Here is a 22,213-nt window from a genome sequence, read left to right on the forward strand (position 1 = left end):
GGAAGTTTGTTAAAGACCTGAATATTTTACTTCCCTACTTGCTCATAGCAGAATTTGCCAAATTACAGTTTTTCTGCTCTGACAGGCTTAGATTTATTTTGAGGTTGAAAAAAAAATATTTTTTTTATGAGACTGTAATTCCCGCTTGCTTTTAAGGTGGTGATTTTTAACCATGGCCACAGGGGAGCTTTATAAACTAGATGCTCAGGCTCCATAGACCTATTCAGTCAGATTCTGTGGTCAGGGGGCCCCAGCAGTAGTATATTTAAAAATTCTTAGGTGGTTCCAACGTGGAGTCAAAGTTGAGGACCATTTCTTTGGGGGCAACCTTGGTTATTGGTACACCTCTTTTGTCTGTCCCCCACCCCCTTCCCAGCTAAGCGTAATTTACAGAACCTTCGCTTTTCTCCATTTCTCTTCTGACAACAGAAGTTATTTTACATCTTGAAACCTAAGAACTTAATTCCACATGTCTTGTCACTCCAAGACTGCGTCCTGACCACTGAACAGAAAGGACCGGACTGCTTCATGTGACCTTGTTAAGGGGAACTGACTACGTCTCTGGATTTGATTCTGAACAGAGGGGTGGAACCAAGTGCTGATGTGGACATCATCAGGCTCTTCAGGGAGAAAGGGGCACCCCTTTCACTGTTAAGTAAATAACTTTAGAAAATAGGGAGACTTAAGTCCTTTGCCATCCCACTAATCAACATTTTGGTTGACACTTTGGTGTGTGTATGTGTGTGTGCACACTTAACACGCACACAGTAAGTTAGGGTTAGTGCTGTAACTAACTCTTTATCACTGTATGAATTGCCTTCAATTCTTTTTATTCATTGCCTGATTTTTAAAAAATTGGTATCTTCTTTTATTTTTGTTGTGGTAAGAATATTCAGCCTAAGATCTGCCCTCTTTTTTTTTTTTAAAGATTTTATTTATTTATTTGAGAGAGAGAGAATGAGAGACAGCATGAGAGGGAGGAGGGTCAGAGGGAGAAGCAGACTCCCTGCCGAGCAGGGAGCCCGATGCGGGACTCGGTCCTGGGACTCCAGGATCATGACCTGAGCCGAAGGCAGTCGCTTAACCAACTGAGCCACCCAGGCGCCCAAGATCTACCCTCTTAATAAACCTTTAACGACTGAGCCATCCAGCCGCCCCTCTTAACAAACCTTTAAATGTACAATACTGTATTGTTGACTGCACAGTGTTCTACAGCAGATCCCTAGAACCTACCTTGTGTAATAAACTTTACACATGTTGAATAGCACCCCCCGCCCCAAGCCCCTGGCAAGCACCATTGTATTCTCTGCCTCTAAAAACATGGTTTTTTTTTATTCCTTGCATAACATAGGGTGAATATCTTCCCATGTCAATAGACATTTCTGTGTCATCTTTTTAATGCTGCATGGTATTCCTTTGTAGGAACATACCATAATTTTGCCATTCAATTCCCTAATGTTGGTTATTAGATTTTTCCTGATTTTTGGTCCTATTAATAATGCTAACATGCACAATTTTGGAGCTAACTCTTTGTGTCCTAATTAACAAATATTAGTGAATATATCTCAAATATTAGAAGTGAACATGCATATTCAGATACATATAACCAAATTGCCTTCTCATTAGCAAATTTATTTTTCATTAGGAGTGTGAGTATGTGTATTTGTCCACTACCTCACAAATAAGGGCGTTAAAAATAACCCACATAGATTAATAAAAAGGTACCTCATTTCAGTATACTTTTGATTTTACACAAGGATGGAACATTTATTTTGCCGTTTGTATTTGAGGGGGTTTGAAGATGAGCTCATATTTTGTCCATTTTTAAAAAATATTATTTATTTACTTGTCAGTGATAGAAGGAGCAGCAGGAGAGGGAGAAGCAGACTCCCCGCTGAGCAGGAATTCCCGACGTTGGGCTCCATCCCAGGACCCTGGGATCACGACCTGAGCCGAAGGCAGATGCTTAACCGACCGAGCCACCCAGGCGTCCCTATTTTGTCCATTTTTATATTAAGGACTTTTGTTTCCTGTTGATTTATAAGAGCTCTTCAAATAGTAAAGATATGAACACATGATCTTATGTAGGTTATATTTTGCTTTTTAACTTTGTGTGATTTTGATTTTTTTTCCCTCCATACAGAAACCTAAAAAAATTCATATTGCCGAATCATAATGGTATGCTAAGAAAGGAGTCCTCCACCCTAATGTTATATAACCATTAGTGGCCCTTCCTCCCTCCCTCCCTCAGTTTTTTGCTCTAACCTTAGGACTTTTTCTGTTTTTTATTACCTAGTATTGAACTGGTTGTTTTGGCCTGTTGTATTGAAAAATCCATACTTTGCCTTATGATTTGAGGTGCTTCCATATCCTGTATTTCTCAGTTTTGGGGGTTTCTCTTGTGTATTTGTCTCTTTGTGAACTCTGTTTATTACAACTTTATGTTAGGGTTCCTATCTGATAGAACACATTCTTACTCTTTTTTTCAAATATTTGTGGCTATTTTTGCTTATCCTCCCACAGGAATTTTAGCAAGCCCCTTTCTCTCCTTTTGGGGTATTAATTGATTTTTATTAAATTTATATACGTTATGTATATCAGAAAAATGAATATCCTTATAGCAGCACTCTTATTCCAGGATCTGGTTTGTTTCTCTGGTTATTTAAATGTTTTATGGCCCTTAGTAAAATAGTTTATTGTTTTATTCATAAAGGCCATGCACATTTTTGGTGAAACCTAACTAATGCTATTACTGCCATCTTAAACAGGATTCGTGGGGCACCTGGGTGGCTTAGTTGGTTAAGCAGCTGCCTTCGGCTCAGGTCATGATCCCAGGGTCCTGGGATCGAGCCCCGCATTGGGCTTCCTGCTCAGCAGAGAGCCTGCTTCTCCCTTTCCCTCTGCCTGCCACTCTGCCTACTTGTGCTCTCTATCTCTCTTTCAAATAAATAAATAAATAAATATTTTTAAACAGGATTCGTACATCCTCTTATCTTTAGGGGTCGGTAAACTTTTCTATAGGTATCTCAGGTTTTGTGGCCCAGATAATCCTGTCACATGTTCTTCCTTGCTGCTGTTTACCACCCTTTAAAAATGTAAAAACCACTCTTAGCTGGGGACCCTGCAAAACGAGGCAAGGCAGCACTTTGCAGTTTCTGAACCAGATGCTTGTTGCTGGCATTTGGGGAATGCTTTAGGTTCACTACCTTAATAGTGAACTACCTTACTAGTGAACCTAAAAGAACCTTAGGTACTTTTTTTTTTTTAACCTATGTGGATTATTTTTAATGCCCTTATTTGTAAGGTAGTGAACAAATACACAAACTCACACTCCTAATGTGTTGTGTACCTAGCCATCAACTGGTAGGTCCTCTCAGATTTTCGTCTCTTGATTGTGGTTCTAATTTGGTCTTTTCCTTTCAAACACTTCCCCACTCCTTCTTTGTCAGCTGAGTGATCGCGGTGGTGTTGACACCCTGGCTGGTCCCTGACATCAGTGCATCTGGTGTGTCACAGATGTGGTTGATGTTGGCTCTTAATTTCCTTTCCCAGTTTAGTAGGAGTGTTAAGCAAGAATGAGTGTTACATTATATCAGGGATCTTTATAATTATTTTTTTAAACCAGTTATTCATCCCACAAATCCTGGGGAGCCTTCAGTGCAGGTGCCAAGTCCGGCCCCGGGAGCCGGGGATACAGGTGGTGGATGCTGCCCCTTGTTCTGATAGCGATCTGGCTGGGCAGGCAGGCGTGGCCTTGCCATCCTCATGGATCCCGGGTGCCATGGTGACGTGGCGACCAGAAGTAGCACAGATGGGAGTTCCCCCGATGGAAAGGGGTGAAGTAAAGGTTGTTTTGGAGGCACCACACATGCAAGAGCCTGAGAAGCTAGTGGAGGACCTGAAAGATGGAAATGACAGCACAGGGGAGGCCAGGCCTCCCAGTAGGTGTCACGGTGACCCTACAGCCTTGCTGAGGAATTTAGCTGTCATTCTGAGGTACATCAGGACACCATCAAAGGGCCCGATGGCTTCTGGTCGTGCCGGCTGCACTTGTATGGACAAGAGGAGTGCTCGAGGTGGGACAGAAAGTGAGACCAGAGGTGGTGGGGCTGTTGGGATGGTGTTGATGCAGCAGAGGGCCTGGAGCCCACAGATTTGGGAGCTCCTGCTCTGGGGGACGTGGGCTGCAGCCCCGGAGAGGCAGCTCGGCAGCCCTTGGGGCCCCCTCCGAAATCCCAGGTAGAGCAGATGGCACACAGCAGGTCGGACAGAGACTGTGCTCCCAGGGCAGCCTGGGGCACGTTCGCTCACGGAGGTCGGCCAGAAACCAAGCATTCAAAGGACAGGTTTAGGTCTTGCTTGTATAAACACTATTAGGACGGGAATGCTGATTAAAGTTTGAATCCTGCTCCACTGCTTATGACTGTGTGTCCTTTGGCAAGTTACTTCACTTCTCTGAAGCTCAGCTTCCCCTTGTGTGGAGTTAGTGGGCACATCACTGCAATACTGTGCTTACTCGGGAGAACGAGGTGCCGTTGATAAGGTGAGGCAGGTGCTTAGCTGGGAGATTGTAGTTGTTGCTCTTGCTGTGTTGTCCTTGTCCTTTTCATCGTTAGTGAGCCCCATCTTTCATCCCTCAGCTCCTCCTGCCCCTTGTAGCCGGGTCAGGGGCGAGATAGCGGTGGCCTTGCTTAGTTTTTCTTTTGCAAGGAGTAGGAAGAGGGGTGATGGATGGGCTGGGGACATGCAGACGTTCCCCAGTGTAAGATTCCCTGGGAGATTTTGCCTTTTGTTTTAACACAAACCCTAAACTCCACCCTCCCTCCCCCTTTTATCTCCATCTGGGCCTTGGCATTTCCCCACTCAAGTTCAGCCTGTGTGGATGAAGCACTCTGATCTCAGGTTGGTGCACGGGTTCTGGCCTTGAGGCTGTCTTCATAACTCTCAAGTACTTGGCTGTGGAATGCTCTGTCATCTGGAGACTTCCAGGGATGCATTTCTGTGCTCAGTGTTTGCTGTCTCCTCCCTTCTTCCCCCGTCTGTGTGTCTTACCCAATAAAGGGTATCCCCTCTTCCCGGGTATTGGCACCCTCTGCCCCGAAGCCTCTCTCAGAGCATCACTGCCTTGCACTTTGCTTGGGCCCATCCCCTCTTGTGCTCACTTGGCTCCCCGCGTCTTCAGGGCACTCCAAACGGTGCTGCTCTGTAAGAGACAGCAAAGACAGTGGGTAGGTCCCAGTAGAGCTCATGAGGGCCAGTTAAACAATCAGTAGAGAAACACAGAGTGCTTGATAGAAAGTGGTCTTGCCACAGTGGAACTTTGTTCCTGGTCATGGGGGCAGTGGGGAGGGTTGACTGCTGCAGGGATGATCGTGTCTGAAATGATCATGAAGATGCAGTTCACCTAGGAGACTAAATGCATTCTACATTAAAAAGCCCTATCCTGGGGCGCCTGGGTGGCTCAGTCGGTTAAGTGTCTGCCTTCAGCTCAGGTCATGATCCCAGGGTCCCGGGATTGAGCCCCGCATCGGGCTCCCTGCTCCGTGGGGAGCCTGCTTCTCCCTCTCCCTCGCCTGCTGCTCCCTCTGCATGTGCTCGCTCGCTCTCTCTCAAAAAAAATAAATAAAATCATTTAAAAAAGCCCTATCCTTTTCCCTAAGGTTAACATGGGTGAGTGCGGGTTGGAGAGTTCTGCTGGTCCTCTGGTCCGCTGATGGCCGTGGGGCTGCATGTGGAGCCAAGGGCTCATATGGAGCTTTTGATAACCAGTCTTGTAAAAACCTGGCAGTGGTTCACTGTCCTCTTCGCTTGTCCTGTCTTCCTATCTTCTGGGAAACCCAAGCTTCTGGCGGTTACGGTAAAGGTCTGTCAGGGCTACTTTAGGTATGTTCATTGTCATGCTGTATGTGGTTTTGTTGTTGTTGTTGTTTTTAGCTCTTGGGAAGCTGATGGGCGGTAGTAGCTAAGTCATAATGTGTAGAAGATGGATGGATTTGATTACAAACATGAGAATAATTCTGAAAGATCATCCACAAAATTCACGAACAAACAAAAAGCTGGGATAAGATATTTGTAACCAAAAAACAGAGAATTAAAGGATTAAGATCCTTACAGAAATAAAGATTTGTAAACTATAGGCAAAGGGCAGAAGGAGATAAACCACAGAAGAGTCTTTGTACTTGCTAACAGACATGAAAAACTCACGAGTCAACACATCACAAAATCTCTGAAAAATTCTCTACCGGCGCAGCTTTGTGGTAGGGTTCCCGAGCTTGGATGAGATGGGATCGACTCGTCACTGGTGGCACTGCCAATTAGGAGAGTCTTTCTGGACGAGAATTTGGTTTTATGTCTCAAGAGCCTCAAAACTCTTCTACCTCCTTAGTCTTCTTCAGGGACTCTATTCCAGGGCATTGGGGTGTGCGAAGGGTTTGTTACGCATTTCATCATTTGCCTGCCTCTCTGCAAACTTTGCCTTTGCTAGGAATTCTTTGTGTTGTTTTGTTTTGAATTGTTGTAAAACATTTTAAGTGAGAACACAAGGAAAAGGGTAATTTGGAGTGAAATCTCAGCCAGGGCTACAGGTAGAGCCTTCAGGGTTTTCTAAACAATGTCCTTCTAAACAACTTTCTAAACAACTTCCCCTCTGAGGACAGAAAGTCCTCCCTTTTATGTATTGGAAACTACATAGTAAAATGGGTCCCCATATTCCCTACCAACTGCAGAAATGAGCAGAAATGGCCCGCTCATCCCAGTTATTGTAAAGGGAAAATTATTTTAAAAGTCACAAAATTGGCAGTAAGTCCCAGAGACTTATTCCTTTACAGAGTTTGCTCTATCTGGTGACATCCATGTCCCTGCTTCCCAAACCGGAACATGTATCCCTTGCTCTGTGCTCTGGATCCACGTGGCACACCGGGCTGTCATTTTTGGGAGGAGGGAAACGTTTTTAAACTAGGGTTTCTCAGCCTTGGTACTATTCACATTTGGGGCCAGTTAGTTCTTTATTATGGGTCTGCCCTGTGCATTGGAGGATGTTTATCAGCACTCGTGGCCTCCACCCGTTACATACTAGTAGCTCTCCCCTGGTTTGATGACCTGGAAGGTCTCCAGACATTGCCAAATGTCCCTTGGAGGGAACATCACTGCTGGTTGAGAACTACTGCCCTTTTTTTTTTTTTTTTTTTTTAATTTATTTGTCAGAGAGAGAGAGAGAGTACAAGCAGAGAGAGCTGGCAGAGGGAGAAGCAGGCTCCCCACTGAGCAAGGAGCCCAATGCGGGACTCGAGACCAGGACCCTGGGATCATGACCTGAACCAAAGGCAGACGCTTAACCTGCTGAGCCACCCAGGTGTCCCGAGAGCTACTGCTTTAAATAGATAGGGATATGATGTAACCAAGAAGGCAAAATGTGCACGAACATTTAAACCAAAAGAGCCCCTCAAACCACTTTGATGTGTGCACTTGATTCTGTTCTACTTAAGGCAACGTGATGTTCTGGCAATGGTTCATTTTCCTTTTTTGCACTCTACCTACTGAACTCCCAGATTTTTGTATAATTCCTTCTCTTTTCTTATTTGTCTGTATTTCAGTTTCTCCCTTGGTTCATCCAGTCATTGTTGAATGAAAGAGTCTCTAACAGAGTTCCTTGAACAGGTTTCCTACTTGTATTTCTAACATCGAGTAGGTGTGACTTCACATTTGCACGACAGCTTGGCTGGGTTATTCACTCTCAGTGGGACATTAATTGGTGCTGAGATATGACATAATTCTGATGAATGTTCTGTCCCTTCTCACCCCTACCTGCTTGTGGTATTTTTTTTTTTTTAAATGAAACTTGGGGCATACTTAGACATGTTTTATTGTCCAGATGCCAACCCTTGTAGGGAATCCTTTGTGTCCTCTCATTTTTTGAAGCCAAAATTCCCCAAATGCTTGTTAATTTTTGGGTGGATCTCTTTTATTGTCCAAGTCATACTTTTGTTTGAAATTGAGTTTTTAATTTTCTTCTTCACCGAAACTTGGCTGCATAGAATTGTTTCAGTAATTTCTTACTCTTGACTTTTGCTTAGATTTTCTCTTAGCCCAGAGCATTGCAGTTTTCCTCATCAACCAATATCAGTTTCTCTGAGCATTCCAGATCCATCTTGCTCTCCTTCCCCCTCCTCCCTTATCTCTTACCATTTTACCTCCCTTCCTTTTTACTTTGTCTTTCTGATTTCTTCCTTAGGTTTATGCTGTTATTCGATTGATATGGAATGTTTTGGCTCTGTGTTTTGTATGGCATTCTTTTAGCCCACTTGAAGGTCATCTTGACACGTGCCTAGAACTTTGTGTGGTCATTTAATCCCAGTTTGGTTTCATCTCTCTCTCTCTTTTTTTTAATGCTTTTGAGTGCCTTCCCCCACCTTTAATTGGTCACCTATAGGGAATTCAGAACTTTGATATCCATGCAGTCATAGTATATTAGCTATAACTGCATTCACTGTCTGGTGTGGTCATCACCAGTCACACGTGACTATTTAAATTCCAGATACAAGTAAAAGTTGAGTTTCTCCAGCAGCCTCGTGGGTAGTGACGATTGGGTTGGACGGGGCAGATGCAGCACATTTTCCTCACTGCAGCAGTCTCTGTTGGAGAGTGCTGGGCTCTGAGAGCTCTACCCTCCAGCGTGTCAACAGACTCGCTGTGTAGCCTTTTCATCCTTGGACTTGGGTATGGCTGATGGCCCAGTTCAGCGGTGCTCCTCCCAGGGGGCGATACAGAATCTGCACGACTAACTGAAGATGGCGGGGTCTTGAAAAGTGTGATTAAGTAATGTGCTTTTTTTGATGTTTGGATGTAACTTGTACTGTAACCAACTTCTCTCTGCAGGAGATGCAGTGAATGTGAGTCCTGTGCTCTTTATGCGCTTGTGGTGATTTGCCTGCTTCCTCTCTCTAGGTGCTAAGAGATGGCGGCGCTTGTGGGGCTCTTCTCTGCCTGAGCATCGGGCCCTCCAGGCACTGGGAGAGCCGGCGCAGATCCTGGGCTCCTCGCCTGAACAAGCCTTCTCTTCCAGCCCCGGCAGTCCAGCAGCTGAACTGCTCGTTTTCTCTTAATGATGGGCATCGGTAAGAACACTACGTCCAAATCCATGGAGGCTGGAAGTTCAACTGAAGGCAAATACGAAGATGAAGCGAAGCACCCTGCTTTCTTTACTCTTCCGGTAACTCTATTCCCTTCTTTCTCTCCGCTTGACTCACTCTCAAGTAGTTCCCGTGTTGAATCAACATAGGATTAGATTTAACACTCCTGTTTTCACTGAAGGTTAAGGCATTCAAAAACGAAATGCTTTTCACGTGAGATAGTCTTCGGGAACCCTGTTGGCTGACTAGTTTTGGCTCTGCCGTCTGCTGGAGTCACCTGATGGGGTTAACTCCAGGAGGGAAGCCTGCATTGCTGTGAACATTGTACAGCCAGCCAGCCCAGAGTTTACTGTGTGCTGGAGGATGCTGAAAGCTTCATTCTAGCTCCAAAAATGTATTCTAATGAGGTAACCTGAAACCCAACTTCAAACTTTCATTGCAAGGTAGGGGAATGAATGAATGACTCACCATTTGGAACCCAGAAGTCATGCTTTGTATTATGGCAGCAACATCCAAGATGTAGTTTTGCCTGAATAAGTGTTACCAGTTAGAGAAGGCTGATTACACACATTCACTATGTTCAGGGCCAATACTTTTCCAGATGTAGGATTATGATTTGATGTGTATAAAGGTACTTAAAGTGTTGGTTCAAAAGAGGAAAAAGCTCTTTAGAGAGAACTTGCCTCCAAGTGTTTTTCTCTTAATACTAGACATGAGGTTAAGGGCAAGAATATCATTCTAGGACTCCTTAAAGCATGGTCCTGGAATTTACCTCACTGTGGCATTACTCAGTAAGAAGGATGTGAACACCCATCCTTAAGTACATTGACTTGACTGGCCTTCACATTTTGATTTTTACCCTATTGATTCACAGAGAGATGTCCCACTGATTTTACAACGGACATCACTGAAATTCTTCCTATAAAGTGAAATTTTTAAACTGGATTTTCTGTTGTGTTGAAGGCTTAGGGTTGACAGGTTTTCTAGAGGAAGAAGCAAGGTGGTTTTCCAAGTTTAAATTAGATCGAATTTGAAAAATGAAAGGAAGGTTTCGTGCCTGGGTATTGATTTGTCTCTCCTGCTGCCTGAGAGCCCAGCACACCATTTACCCTCACCCTCCACTTGAGAGACATGAACTTGAGCTTGCCGTCCCCACCCACCTGCCTTGTCATTAGGGCGGAGAGTTTTAGGTTGACTTGTTTTCATGTTCAAATTGTGATATTCTATAGTTAGTTAGATCCACGGCATATGCTATCCATTTTCATATTTATTCCCTGTTGTTGGTTTCCCTCTCCCTCCCTCTTCGATCACTTTTCATTTAAAAAAACAAAACACAACACTGAGGGTCTGTGAACGGTCACTACCTTTGTGTTTGTACAGCTGAAAATAACTGTATTTTGCTCTCAACTATTGGGTGAACTTCTGTTAATGACACTAGAGTTTACTAGTCTCTCTGTGTTTCTCTTTAACTGCTTTCTCATGGTTTGGATATCTTTTTCTAGGGCCAACTTCTGGATGGATCACCCAGTGTTATTTTCCATTTACTAATTCCTTGTGAACAGTCATGTGTTTATGTTGAATTTTTGTTGCAGGGATTATAGTTCTTATTTCTGAGATTTCTATTTGGTTCATTCCTGCCTATTTTTGGTTCTTAATTTCTTGTATGCGTGTGTTTGTGTTGTTTAAAAATGTTTCTTCATTTAAATCACTGAGGACCCTAATGCATTTATTTTAAAGTAATTCTCCAGTTGTTCTGTTTTCTATCTGGCGTAAAATCCTCTTCTGAGTGTTTCTTTTGAGACTTTCTTCCCTCTCCTGCCACCCCCCTGTTCCCCTGGCTTCTGTTGCTGTGGTTTTACATTCTCCCTTCCTAGATCCAGTCCAGACCTGGGTCTTATGGTGGAGGTCTGACTCTCTCCCACAGTGGTGCCAACCATGACGTGACCTGCTGGGCCCTGGCTTTGAGCACTGGACCTGGTTCTCATCCCCCTTGTTTGGGGGTCCCCAAGTCCCTGTCTCCCTGATGGAGTCGAGGGCCGCCTGACTGAGGTCTACCAGGGCTCAGAGCCTCGCTGGGCCCAGTGTCGGCCTATTTGTTACTTTGTTTCTTGTTACAGAAGGTTTCTCTGGGGGTTTTTCCCTCTACCATTATTTATAGGAGTGGGGCTGGGAAGGACTGTTCCTCATAGCATTAGCTTCCAGATCCATCTTCACTAGGAGTCCCTGCAAATACATGGGAGCCGGGAACATGGACATAATGTGTAGTTGGGTATAAATACAATGTGAATATAAAGTTAGTTTAACACTACAGCAGTTTTGTTAGAGAACTTGCAGAATATTCCCCCACTGTGTCAGGCTATAAAGATAAGTATTAAAAAGGGAATGAAAAAAGAGTAATAGAGTTGGCCTCATGGGATCAAGCTGCTGGGAGGGGAGACATGCCAGGGGGAGGGGGCCGTGAAGGTCAGCACACGAACTGCCAGGATGACGTGGAAGCAGGCATGTCGGGAAGTGTGTTCACATGAACTCCTGCAGAGCTTATGAGAAAGCAGAGGGCGAAACAGCAGAAGGAAAACAGATGAAAACAAAAGTCTATCAAAGAATGTTTGTAAAGAAATAGTTCATGTGATGGAATTTGGGGTTGTAGAAAGTTTTGTTAGGAAATATTTTGTAATATAATAAAAATAGGAACACTGTACTGCCCATATTTAATCACTAGTGAAATTGCTGCCCCTTAGAAAACTTAAAAGTAAGATAGAAGACCGTTTTGCATGATTTGCTTGTTAACAGGATAGTCTAGGGGGCTGGAGCAGAGCTGGTCTCTTTCCACTGTCCAACTGGTAGGATTATTTTGGTCACTGCCTCTCTGCTCTTGGGATGTTCATCTGTGTCTCCCTGTTCCCCGTTCGGCCCAGAAGGTCTTAGACACTAATTTCATAGACTCTGACAACCTTAGAGCTAAAAGTGGCTGTAGAACTCTCCTGGTGGTACTGTGGGAAAGTGAAATGCAAGGATTTGCCCAAAGCGTCTGGTTCACACAGTGTGTTAAGTAAAGTTTATATCCGTTGGATCCCACAGTCTCGGCCCCAGGTAGCTCACCACTGGTGGGCAAGACAGGAGCTGCATACAGATCACACTGATGACAGGTGCGGTGCACACTGATCTTCTGTGTTGGGCAGCTGGTCTTGCGGATGGTCTTAAAAAGGAAGAGTTGGGGGGCGCCTGGGTGGCTCAGTCGTTGGGCGTCTGCCTTTGGCTCGGGTCGTGGTCCCAGGGTCCTGGGATTGAGCCCCGCATCGGGCTCCCTGGTCCCTGCTCCGTGGGAAGCCTGCTTCTCCCTCTCCCACTCCCCTTGCTTGTGTTCCTTCTCTCGCTGTGTCTCTCTCTGTCAAATAAATAAATAAATCTTAAAAAAAAAAAAAAAAAAGATTTGGGATGGGTGGTGATGGAGCTGCTGTAGCTGTGCTCTGGCGGGAGTAAAAGGTGAAAAAGGAGGCTCGGTCTCGTTGCCTCCAGCTACTTGTCCCCGGCAGCATCTGGCTGACTTGGTGATTCTGGTTGTGTTTTTGTTTTTCTTGTCCTTATAGCATGGCCCCTCGGTGCACTGACAAATTGTATTTGTCTTTTTCTCGACATCTGTGCTGCCCAGGGCAATAACTGCTAGCCACATGTGGCTATTTAAATTCATTAAAATGAAAATCTAAAATTCAGTTCCTCGATTGCACTGATCAAGTGCCTGATAGCCACACAAGGCTACTGGGTAGCCCATCTCTTTTTACTGGCTGGTCAAGGCTTTGCTAGACTCTAAAATGCAGGCCCTTACTTTCATGTTTGCTTTGGAATCAGAAACTGGGGCTCAGGCTGTCAGCTATCAAGGTGCTAGAGACCGCAGGAACCAAAGCTGGCTGCTCCTCGAACCAGGTTTGGGGAGGGTTTGCTGTTGCTGGCTGCTGAGGGTAGGGGGGTGGGCTTCGGTGGCGGCGTGCTGAGGATTTTATCATTAGAGATTTTCTTTGGCATCCTGTGTTGGGTAAGAGTTTCCTCAAATGTGGCAAGAGCTGATTTTTTTTTAGAAACTCACATGGAAAGGGTATCAGTTTCTTTTTCTTTTTCTTTTCTTTTCTTTTCTTTTAATTTATTATTTTTTTAAGAGTGCACACGCCTGTGTGAGCAGGGGCAGGGAGGGTGAGAGAATCTTAAGCAGGCTCCATGCCCAGTGCTGAGCCTGACGCAGGACTCGATCTCATCACCCTGAGATCATGACCTGAGCCAAAATCAAGAGTTGGATGCTTAACCTGCAGAGCTACCCAGGCACGCTGGGAATCAGAGTTTCTTTCTTTCTCTCTGTCTCTCTCTTTCTCTCTCTCGCTCTCTTTTTTAGGATTTTATTTTTTGACATAGAGTCGGAGAGAGAGGGAACACAAGCAGGGGGAGTGGGAGAGGGAGAAGCAGGCCTCCCACGGAGCAGGGAGCCCGATGCGGGACTCGATCCTAGGACCGGGATCATGACCTGAGCCGAAGGCAGACGCTTAACCATCTGAGCCACCCAGGCGCCCCTAGAGTTTCTTTACACAAAGTAAAATAAAGGTCCATGACAATACTTTAAAGAGAAAAAGAGTAAATCCGTACATAGAAGAAGAATAATGAATAGGTCACAGTAAGAACAAGAGCTTTGCAAAGCCCCAGCATTCACAGAAGTTAGATCATGTGATCAGAGTTGATTTTAAATAAGAGAAACATAACAAAAGATCTCCTTATCCCACGGGAATCTTGTTAGGCAAATTTGTGTGCTTTTAAAGACAACTAGGAAACGTGTAATACGAGTGAATGCCACGTGGCAAGAAATTAGAACCAGAAAAACAGCAAAAAGTCTTGAAGAACTGTCATACCCTAAGGGCACAGGCCAGGAAGGACAGCCAGGAAAAGGTCTGCAGTTCTGTGTGGAGAGCTCCTGTATCGTCTGAATTTGGAGGACTGTCCAGGGGAAACCAAGTTAATAGCCTGAACTTAGCGTTGGCAGAGGGCCACCAGCAGTACAGCCTGTTTCAGCACGTCGGCATTCCAATGCCAAGTTCACGGCAGGCAGAAGCGTTGAAGGTTCCCTAAGGTTTTGTGTCTTCTGCTGCTTCTAATAGTCTTGGTGAGAACATTGGGGTCTTCTCTCTTGGGTGCCAGGAGTAGATCTTTTAGTCTGGAGATGTTAGGGGTATGGACTGAGGAGTAGCTTCATTAGGTTCCATTTTATGGAAGGGTGGGAGAAGTAGTCATCATTCATACAAGTCCATCATTTGTTTCAGTTTCCCTTAGCATGTTTTCTTCAGAGCCGTATAATAGGAGGAACCCATAGTGCCCCCAGTGGGTGGGCACCATGCAGACTCGGTAACAGGCTGCCACAGCCCAGTCAGAGAGAGACGGCAAGTCTTTGGTCAAACCCTAAGTGTCAGGGTTTGAATTCAGTATGGTGTGTTGTGAGAGCACCCTTGAGGGGCCCCTTCCCAGCCATGTTTATAGGGGTGGGCGTGGCCTGTCAGATTCTCAGGGGAGATGGCCTCAGGGTCCGAAAAATGTCTTGGTGAAGCAGCGCAAGAGGAGGGAGAACAGCCGGGGGACAGCATCGCCGTGTCTTGTTCTGGACACAAGCTGAGTGCAGTCAGAATACAGAGAATGGAGGTGGGCAGCAGGGGAGCCAATGAATGATTGTAGCAAAGTTGCTTGAGCTTCGGGGTAGAGAATTCCTGCCATGCGTGCTACGAGAGGGAGGGGCCTGGAGTTGGGAAGCCCAGTCATGTGAGAACGGCTGGTCCAGGTGAGAATGGCGCATGGTCTGGCCAGGGAAGGCGGGCAGGAAAGGGGCTCTCGCTGGCAGCAGGTGTTTGCTGGCTGCCTGCCTGGTTCCTGCTCTCTTGGAATTGACTTCCAATGGTGGGAGGAGGTGGACAGGAAACAAAGAAGCAGAAGCATCAAATGGCACCTGGTGACAAATTCTTTGAAGAAAACAAATCAAGGAAGAGGGATAATGAGGAATAGAATGTGAAGTCAGACAGGGATCATTTAGGGACCTGCAGGCCATTAATTGATTTATCCCTTAAAAGTACGTACTGAGTGCTTCCTACAGGTGTAAGGCTCTGGGGAACAGCAAGGACTTAAACAGACAAAAATCTCTGACCTCACAGAGCTTCCACGCTGGTGACAAGACAGGCAGGGCGTGCTAGAGATAAGTCAGATGTGTAGATGTTAGATAAATACGAATGAAGAAATAAAATAGGGAAGTGGGACACAAGCTGCTGCACGTTCAGCTGGCGGGGAAAGGCTGCCCTGTGGAGATGGCATTTGCGTGAAGGCCGGCGGGAGTTGAGGGAAGCCCGCTGTGGCCGTGTGTGGGCAGCAGGTGCAAAGCAAGGCACTGAGGCAGGAGGTGCCTGGGACGACTCAGGGACACTGGTGGACAGAGGGCAAGATGGGGTCAACAGAGATGATGTAGGCCGCGTGGCCCTGGTAAGGATTTTGGCTTTTCCTGACTTTGAGGAAAAGCTGTTGGAGGGCTTTGAGCAGAGTGACATGCTCTGCCTAGTTTTAAAAGGATCCCTGGCTGCCGCCGAGCCAGGGAGCAGACTAGTCAGGAGTTGCCTGCCGCAGGGCGGCTGAGCTAACGGTGGCCCCAGCCAGGGTGCTGGTTGTGTGGAGGTGGTGAGAAGTGGTCGGGCCCTGGAGCAGAGCTGACCCAGGCACCCCCAGACTGGAGGAGGATGGAAGTAAGCGAGAACAGGCAAGGACAGCTTCAGGGATTTCACCTGAGTCTCTGAAGAATTGACCAAGTACTGAGGTAGAGGGAGGCAGACGGGGGAGCAGGCCCGTGGTGGGGGGCTGGGGGCAGTGAAGGAGTGTGCAGTTGGCCCCTGGGACACTGGGTAGAAAGCAGGGCTCGAGATTGTGGTGCCTAGGGAAGCAGCGTGGGTTGTAGCTACTCACTGGGGGTGAGCAGCGGGAGAGGTTATTTAGAGCCGGGAAATTGGATGTTATCACCTGGGGGATGATGTCGGTAGGAGTGAAAGGGGGTCCGAGGGCCCAACAGGGTGTGGAGGTAGAGGAGGGCCAGCAAAGGGGACAGGTAAGGAGTGGTTGCTGAGGCAGGAGGGGAACCAACCAAGCTGTGTGTGGACAGCCAGTGACGAAGCCTTGTAGAGCCTTGTAGGTGGAGAGTAAGGATGGGCTGTTGGATTTAGCCAGGGCTGGGCCTTTGCCGGGCGGAGGTGGGTTGATGGTTTGTGGGAGAGTGGTTGCAGGGATGCACCACGGGCCCTAGTGGGGTAATGAGGCCATGAGAAGGTATTCGGGTCAGGGTTTGGCAGGCCTGCTGGGGTGGAGAAACTGGGGATTGGGGTCCTTGGGGCATCTAGGAGGAAAGTCAGGTAGGTGAGGCACAGGGAGCTCTGAGAGGAGCAAAGAGGTAGATGTGACCAGTGACCAGATTGGGTGCTGGGTTGGAGGCGCTGGGGTTGGGCACCTGGGGGTATGTGGGGGGAATGGGGGTCTACGAAGTAAGCACACAGATTGCCAGGGGCTTTGTTTGTTTCTTTTAAGTTGGTGTGGGGAAGTGAGGAATTGATAAAACATGGAGTTAAGGAGTTGAAAAGTCTGTTCTTTTGTGATGCTTTGTGTCCATTTCCAATCAGGGAGATTCTGATCCCTTGGCACCCGGAAAATCTTTTCCCTCCTCTTGCCTTCTGTCAGCCAGCGTGCAGGTCCTGCTGCGTTAACTGCGGAGTGACCAGCTGAAGTCCGCTCTGAATACTGTTGCCTTGGCGTCTTGTAGCACAGAAAACCGTTTCCTAAGTCACGCCCAGGCTCTCTTGACAGTCGGGTTTGCTGGGGCAGTCCTGGTTTGGGTCTGTTGTTTTCCCGCACACGCTTCCATCCAGTTTCCCTGTACTCCTACAAGGGCCCTGGTTTGGATAATAAATTATATGGTGACCTTAATTACAACCAAGCTTAAGCCTATCAAATAGCTGAAAACATTTTAGCTCTTTCAGAGAAACTTCTTGAAAAGTCTTCCATATGATTAGACTTACACACGAAGACCCCTGCTCTGGTTGTAAAAATCATACCTGTTCACATTAGGAAATGTGGAAAATATAGTAAAGCATTTAAAAGAGAAAGAATATTTTTGAATTGGAAGGTTATGAAATGGATCAGAAAATATTGTTGGGTCAGTTCCCTCCCACTTTCTATAGTTACTACAAATGAATTTTTTCTCTTGCTGTAGATTTATGCCAGGTCTGACCACTTCTGTAATCCAGCAGACCAGAGAAATGGAGGGCTTTCCTTGTTTGCCATTGATTTGGGGGATTCTGTCAGCATCGGTAAAGACATTGTTCTTGTCTTTCAAGTTATTGGTAAAGGAAGGAAGGTTTAAACCCTGAGTAGAAGAAGGTGATGGATTGTGAGAAAGTCTGTACAGAAGAGAAAGGCGGTCATGATACAACAGTCAGAAAGAGATGCCCTGTCCAGCCAGAGTTGGTTTAATTCATCTCTTTCTGTAAGAGAAGAGCTTGAATCTACTGCATTGTGGCCATGATAAGGGAGGGGATGCTCTCGACAGGTCAAAATTGAACAGCCAGGATTAGCAGCCTTTTCTGTTTAAAGTCTATCAGTTGGAAAATATTTTTTAGGAAAGGGGATATCTTGATGCATGCTTTGCAGTAAAAACAATGAAAAAGATGGGATGCAAATAATTTGATGCATGGTGTGAGAGATTCTTTCCCTTCTTTCTTTCTAGAGTTTGTGTTCTTAAAAATTAATTTTAAAGGGGCACCTGGGTGGCTCATTCGGTTAAGCATCTGCCTTTGGCTCAGGTCATGCAGGGTCCTGGGATCGAGCCAAGGACCCTTTAAATTAAAAAATTAATTTTAAAGATTTTTATTTTTAAGTAATCCCTACACCCAAGTGGGCCTTGAACTTACAACCCTGAGAATAAGAGTTGTATACTCCATTAACTGAGCCAGTCAGGTGCCCATTTAAAAATTAATTTTTATGCTCTGGTTTTGAGGTTTCAGATAGTATTTCAGCTTTTTTTTTTTTAAGATTTTATTTATTTGAGAGAGAGAGCACAAGCAGGAATGGGTGGAGGGGCCGAGGGAGAGGGAGCAGCAGACTCCCCACGGATGCAGGGTTCCAGGTAGGGCTCCATCCCAGGACCCTGAGATCACTACCCGAGTGGAAGTCAGATGCTTAACCAACTGAGCCACCCAGGTGCCCCTAGTATTTCAGCTTTTAATTCAAATAGAGCTTTAGTAGTTTTTCTTTTTTCCTTTCTCTCCTTTCACTCCTTTCATGAGTGAGTGTGCTCATGAATTGGAGCCAATGCTGGGCTCCATCTCACGACCCCACAAGCAGAGCTGAAATCAAGAGTTGGACGTTCAACCAACAGGGCCACCCAGGCACCCCTGAGCTTTGGTAGCTTTACGTGAGAGATGTTCGTAATAAAAAAATTACCACCTAGTAATTGGAACACAGACAATTTGGTATAAATGATGACAAAATAACAGAGTTGGTGCAGTTACTTCCTAGAGGAGGTTTACAAAGTTGATGGGCATTTTAGCTGATTGTCACTTTTGTGTGTGACCAAATCCACAGAATCTGCGCCTTAAAGCACATTTTGTCGGTTCTGCTCTTATTTGAGCCTGCTTTGTGCTCCAAGCCTTACCAGATGTGATGGGTGCAACCAGAGCAGTTGCCCAGGCTTCCCTTACCCACCCGATCAAGCGCCCCCGCCACCACATCAGCGCCATCCCTGGGGCCGCTGCGTTCTTTGGATCCTGCGTCAGCCTGGGTCTTTGGTCTCCCTGCCTCCCAGCCACGTTCCTTTCCCTGTCTGTCATTCTTCCCTGTGTCTTCTGCATTCCTAGACTAATTAAGATTTCTTTTTCTTGTAGGCATTTACACCTCCTGAAACCCCCTCCCTCTAAATTCTCTTTTCACTCCTAACCTGTGTTTATGTAAGGTAGGTAGGCAGGATCCCTAATTTTAACAGAGGTAAGGGATTTCAGATGGATTTCTTTACCATAATCTAAGTCCATAATTTTGATGGAGAAAAAGCTCATTTCCTGTTAGGATTTGATACAGGACTTGAGGAGGAAGATCGGCTATGGGCAGTTGCGTGGTACTCGTTACCCGGTGTTTGTTCCCCCAGCCCCTTTAATTTTACGTCTTCTAAAGCACCCGTGTTTCTCCCCAGGCTTCGTGGTACAAATGTGGTGTTGGAATAAAACGAGAGTAGCAAGAAAACCAATGTGTTCTTTTCCTTGATGTTTCTTATAGTTCATTTAGGTTCCTTTTCTGTCATTGTTTCACTATTTGTATAAGTTCTTTACAAGAGAAATATGTTCACTGTGGGAAATTTAGAAACTATGGAATGATGTAATGAGGGGAAAAACAAATCATTTAGAATCCCATCAGCAGAAAAACAGTATGCTATTTTGGTATATTTCTTTCTGGAGATTTGAAACAAATATTTGGGAGTTCTTTTATAAAATTCTGATACAGACACACAACACACACTGCTTTAAAAAGCCCTTTAGCTTCATATTCTATCCTGGCATATTGATGCCATTGAAAACATAATTTGTAATTGTGACACAGTAGCAAATTGTGGATCTGACTTCTGCACTTTTATCAGGATCTTGGGTTGTTTCTCAGTGTTTGCCAGAGTAGATGTTAGCCTAATGTATGTTAACCGTATTGCAAAGCATACTAGTTTTGAATTTTAATGAGGTGGAATACTTTTTTTCCTGTATTCTTTGTGAATATCTGCCTTCCCCACCCCAACCCCTTTACTTAGGTTGAGCTGTACCAACGATCAGAAATGCCACAGACGTATTAGAAGTTACCGTTGTAGAGAAAATCCCTGGTCAGGTAGCAGTTTGAGGGTATGGAGGGAGAACCGGCAGCACTCCAGCCTGGGCTGTACCTGTCAGTACTGGTAGCCACAGCCTCCTTGTCTGTATCTGGGATGTTCGAGAAGTAAATGAGATCATGCGTATCGACATCAGATCACGTACACGGTAGGCAGTGAATAAATGCTCCACTTAGCTCCTGCATCTCCACTGTGTTCCTTAAACCAGAGATCAGCAGATGGGCAGGCAGGGGATCTGAAAGGAGACAAATGCCAGTATTGGTGTGAATCTGTGGCCCGAAAACATCAGCTGTCCCCATCACCATCGTCATGGGATGTGTGGGAGGAGGAGCACAGGAGGTTTTCTTTGTGGGCCACCGACAGACATATCGGCCCACCCAGTGCTTCAGGATAGGGGCTGGAACTGGGGAGAGGTGAGGTACCTCCGGCTCCTCTCGAAGGGCAAGTCATGCTGGGGGATGAGGGGGATGGTACCTGGAACTCCCAGGGTACTTTGGCTGCTGTATCCCAGGTGGCCTCAGGAGACGGCTGAGGAAGTGAAGAGGCTGCCCTAAGAAGCCTGGCTGGGCAGTGCAAGTGAAGGAGGTTGCAGCATTGGTCGTTGAAGAGTGTCATGGGGGCTGCCATATTTGAGGAAGCAGTGAAAACAGGGTTAGGGACTTGCTGCCTCAGACAACTTCAGGGTTGCTAGTGTTCTATCAACTACATCTTTTGGAGTATCGTAACCTAAGACCAACAAGCTCTGGAGGTTTAGGGTATGTATGTTGTATAATACTTTGGTTTATTTTTCATGGTAGTTATTTTTGAAATTTCAAATAATATTGAAAGTAGTTGGGAGATTTTTATGTTCTTTTAAAAGGGGTTTGGGTTAAAGGCTGAGAAACACTAATCTTGATACCTTTATTTATTTATTTATTTATTTTAATTTGAGAGAGAGAGTGCAAGGGCCGTGAGCCAGGGGGTGGGGGTGGGGGCAGAGGCAGAGGGGGCGAGAGAGGTAATCCCAAGCAGGTTCCATGCCCAGCGTGGAGCCCGATGTGGAGCTTGATCCCGTGACTTTGAGATCGTGACCCCAGCCAAAATCAAGGGTCGGAAGCCTAACTGATTGAGTCACACAGGCTCCCCGATACCTTCTTTAAACACATTTTAATTGTAGATATGGATACTAGAGGAATAATCACGTGTGTGTGTGTGTGTAAGAGGGTAAGAATATTGTTACCTTCTTACTAAAAGAATAGAAAACAGTTAATTTGGGGTACTTCATTTTTACTTTGAAAGTGAGTAAGTAGAAAACAGCTCACTTAGCTACTGGACACATGATAGTGGTGGGTGCTTTATACCATACCCCAAATAGGCGATAGATTGGGTTCTGAACCTCTGATCAGAGGCACAAGGTTCCCTTTACCCTTCCGCTTGCAGGTGTCCACAGCTGCCGTTCACTGCAGCTTCTGTGTGAGTAACAGGCTCGTTCGCTGTCAGTTTAAATGGGCATTGCCGTGACACTGGCCCTCGGCATGGCACTCCTCTGCTGTCGGCCTGTCTCTCCTGCTTCCCGTACATTTGGCCATCTCAGGATTACTATTTAGAAACAAGTACGGTAGCATTATTGCCTTTGTCTACTAGAAATAAAACACTTGAGTAAGAAAGACATGTTTACGGAGCAATAGACATACTTTTCCACACAGAGACCATATTAGCCTTGCATATTGGGAACAAGCCATCAGCTGGACAAATGTAGGCAGAGAAAACCTGCTTGATTCACAGCTGATGGAGTGATTATACAATATTGGTTTAGCGGAAAAATTTAAAGCCATCAAATCTGGTTTCAAATTGTTTGGGCGGGGGGGCAGAAAGGACATCTTGTTCCCAAAAGTAATCTGCTGGTTTTGTTTTTTGTTTTTTTTAAATAAAAACTAGATCAGTTTCCTAAGATGAAAGATACCAAGATCCAGTTGTTAGCGGCCATGCTATTAATAACACAAAAGAAAACCTGTTTTATTAAGCTTAAGAAGCTTTCCAACTCGTGTTTTATTTCCCAGTTGAAATAATATTTAGAGATTCAAAAATGTGAAGCTTTGATCAGGAACGTTTTTTTTTTAATCTCTTTCTCTTAAAAAAAAAAAAGTCTGTGCCTTTCCTGAAGAACGGATTTTAACATTTGATTTTTTTTAAT

At 45.5% G+C, this 22,213-nt stretch overlaps 1 protein-coding gene across 6 annotated transcripts in view; it reads left to right on the forward strand.

The window, feature by feature from the left end:
* The window catches only part of SLC23A2 (solute carrier family 23 member 2), a 146,330-nt gene that overhangs the window by 60,182 nt on the left and 63,935 nt on the right, over positions 1-22,213 (forward strand). For all 6 annotated transcript variants that reach the window (XM_064572853.1, XM_064572851.1, XM_064572855.1 and 3 more), the window contains one exon: positions 8,944-9,208. In XM_064572853.1, coding sequence (XP_064428923.1) covers positions 9,101-9,208 — 108 coding nt within the window. In that variant the 5' untranslated portion in view covers positions 8,944-9,100. The remainder of the gene's footprint in view (positions 1-8,943; positions 9,209-22,213) is intronic.

The sequence above is a fragment of the Mirounga angustirostris genome, unplaced genomic scaffold (genome assembly GCF_029215605.1).
Source record: "Mirounga angustirostris isolate CCGP_5_RB_7025 unplaced genomic scaffold, mMirAng1.0.hap1 SCAF_10, whole genome shotgun sequence".
Taxonomy (NCBI): domain Eukaryota; kingdom Metazoa; phylum Chordata; class Mammalia; order Carnivora; family Phocidae; genus Mirounga; species Mirounga angustirostris.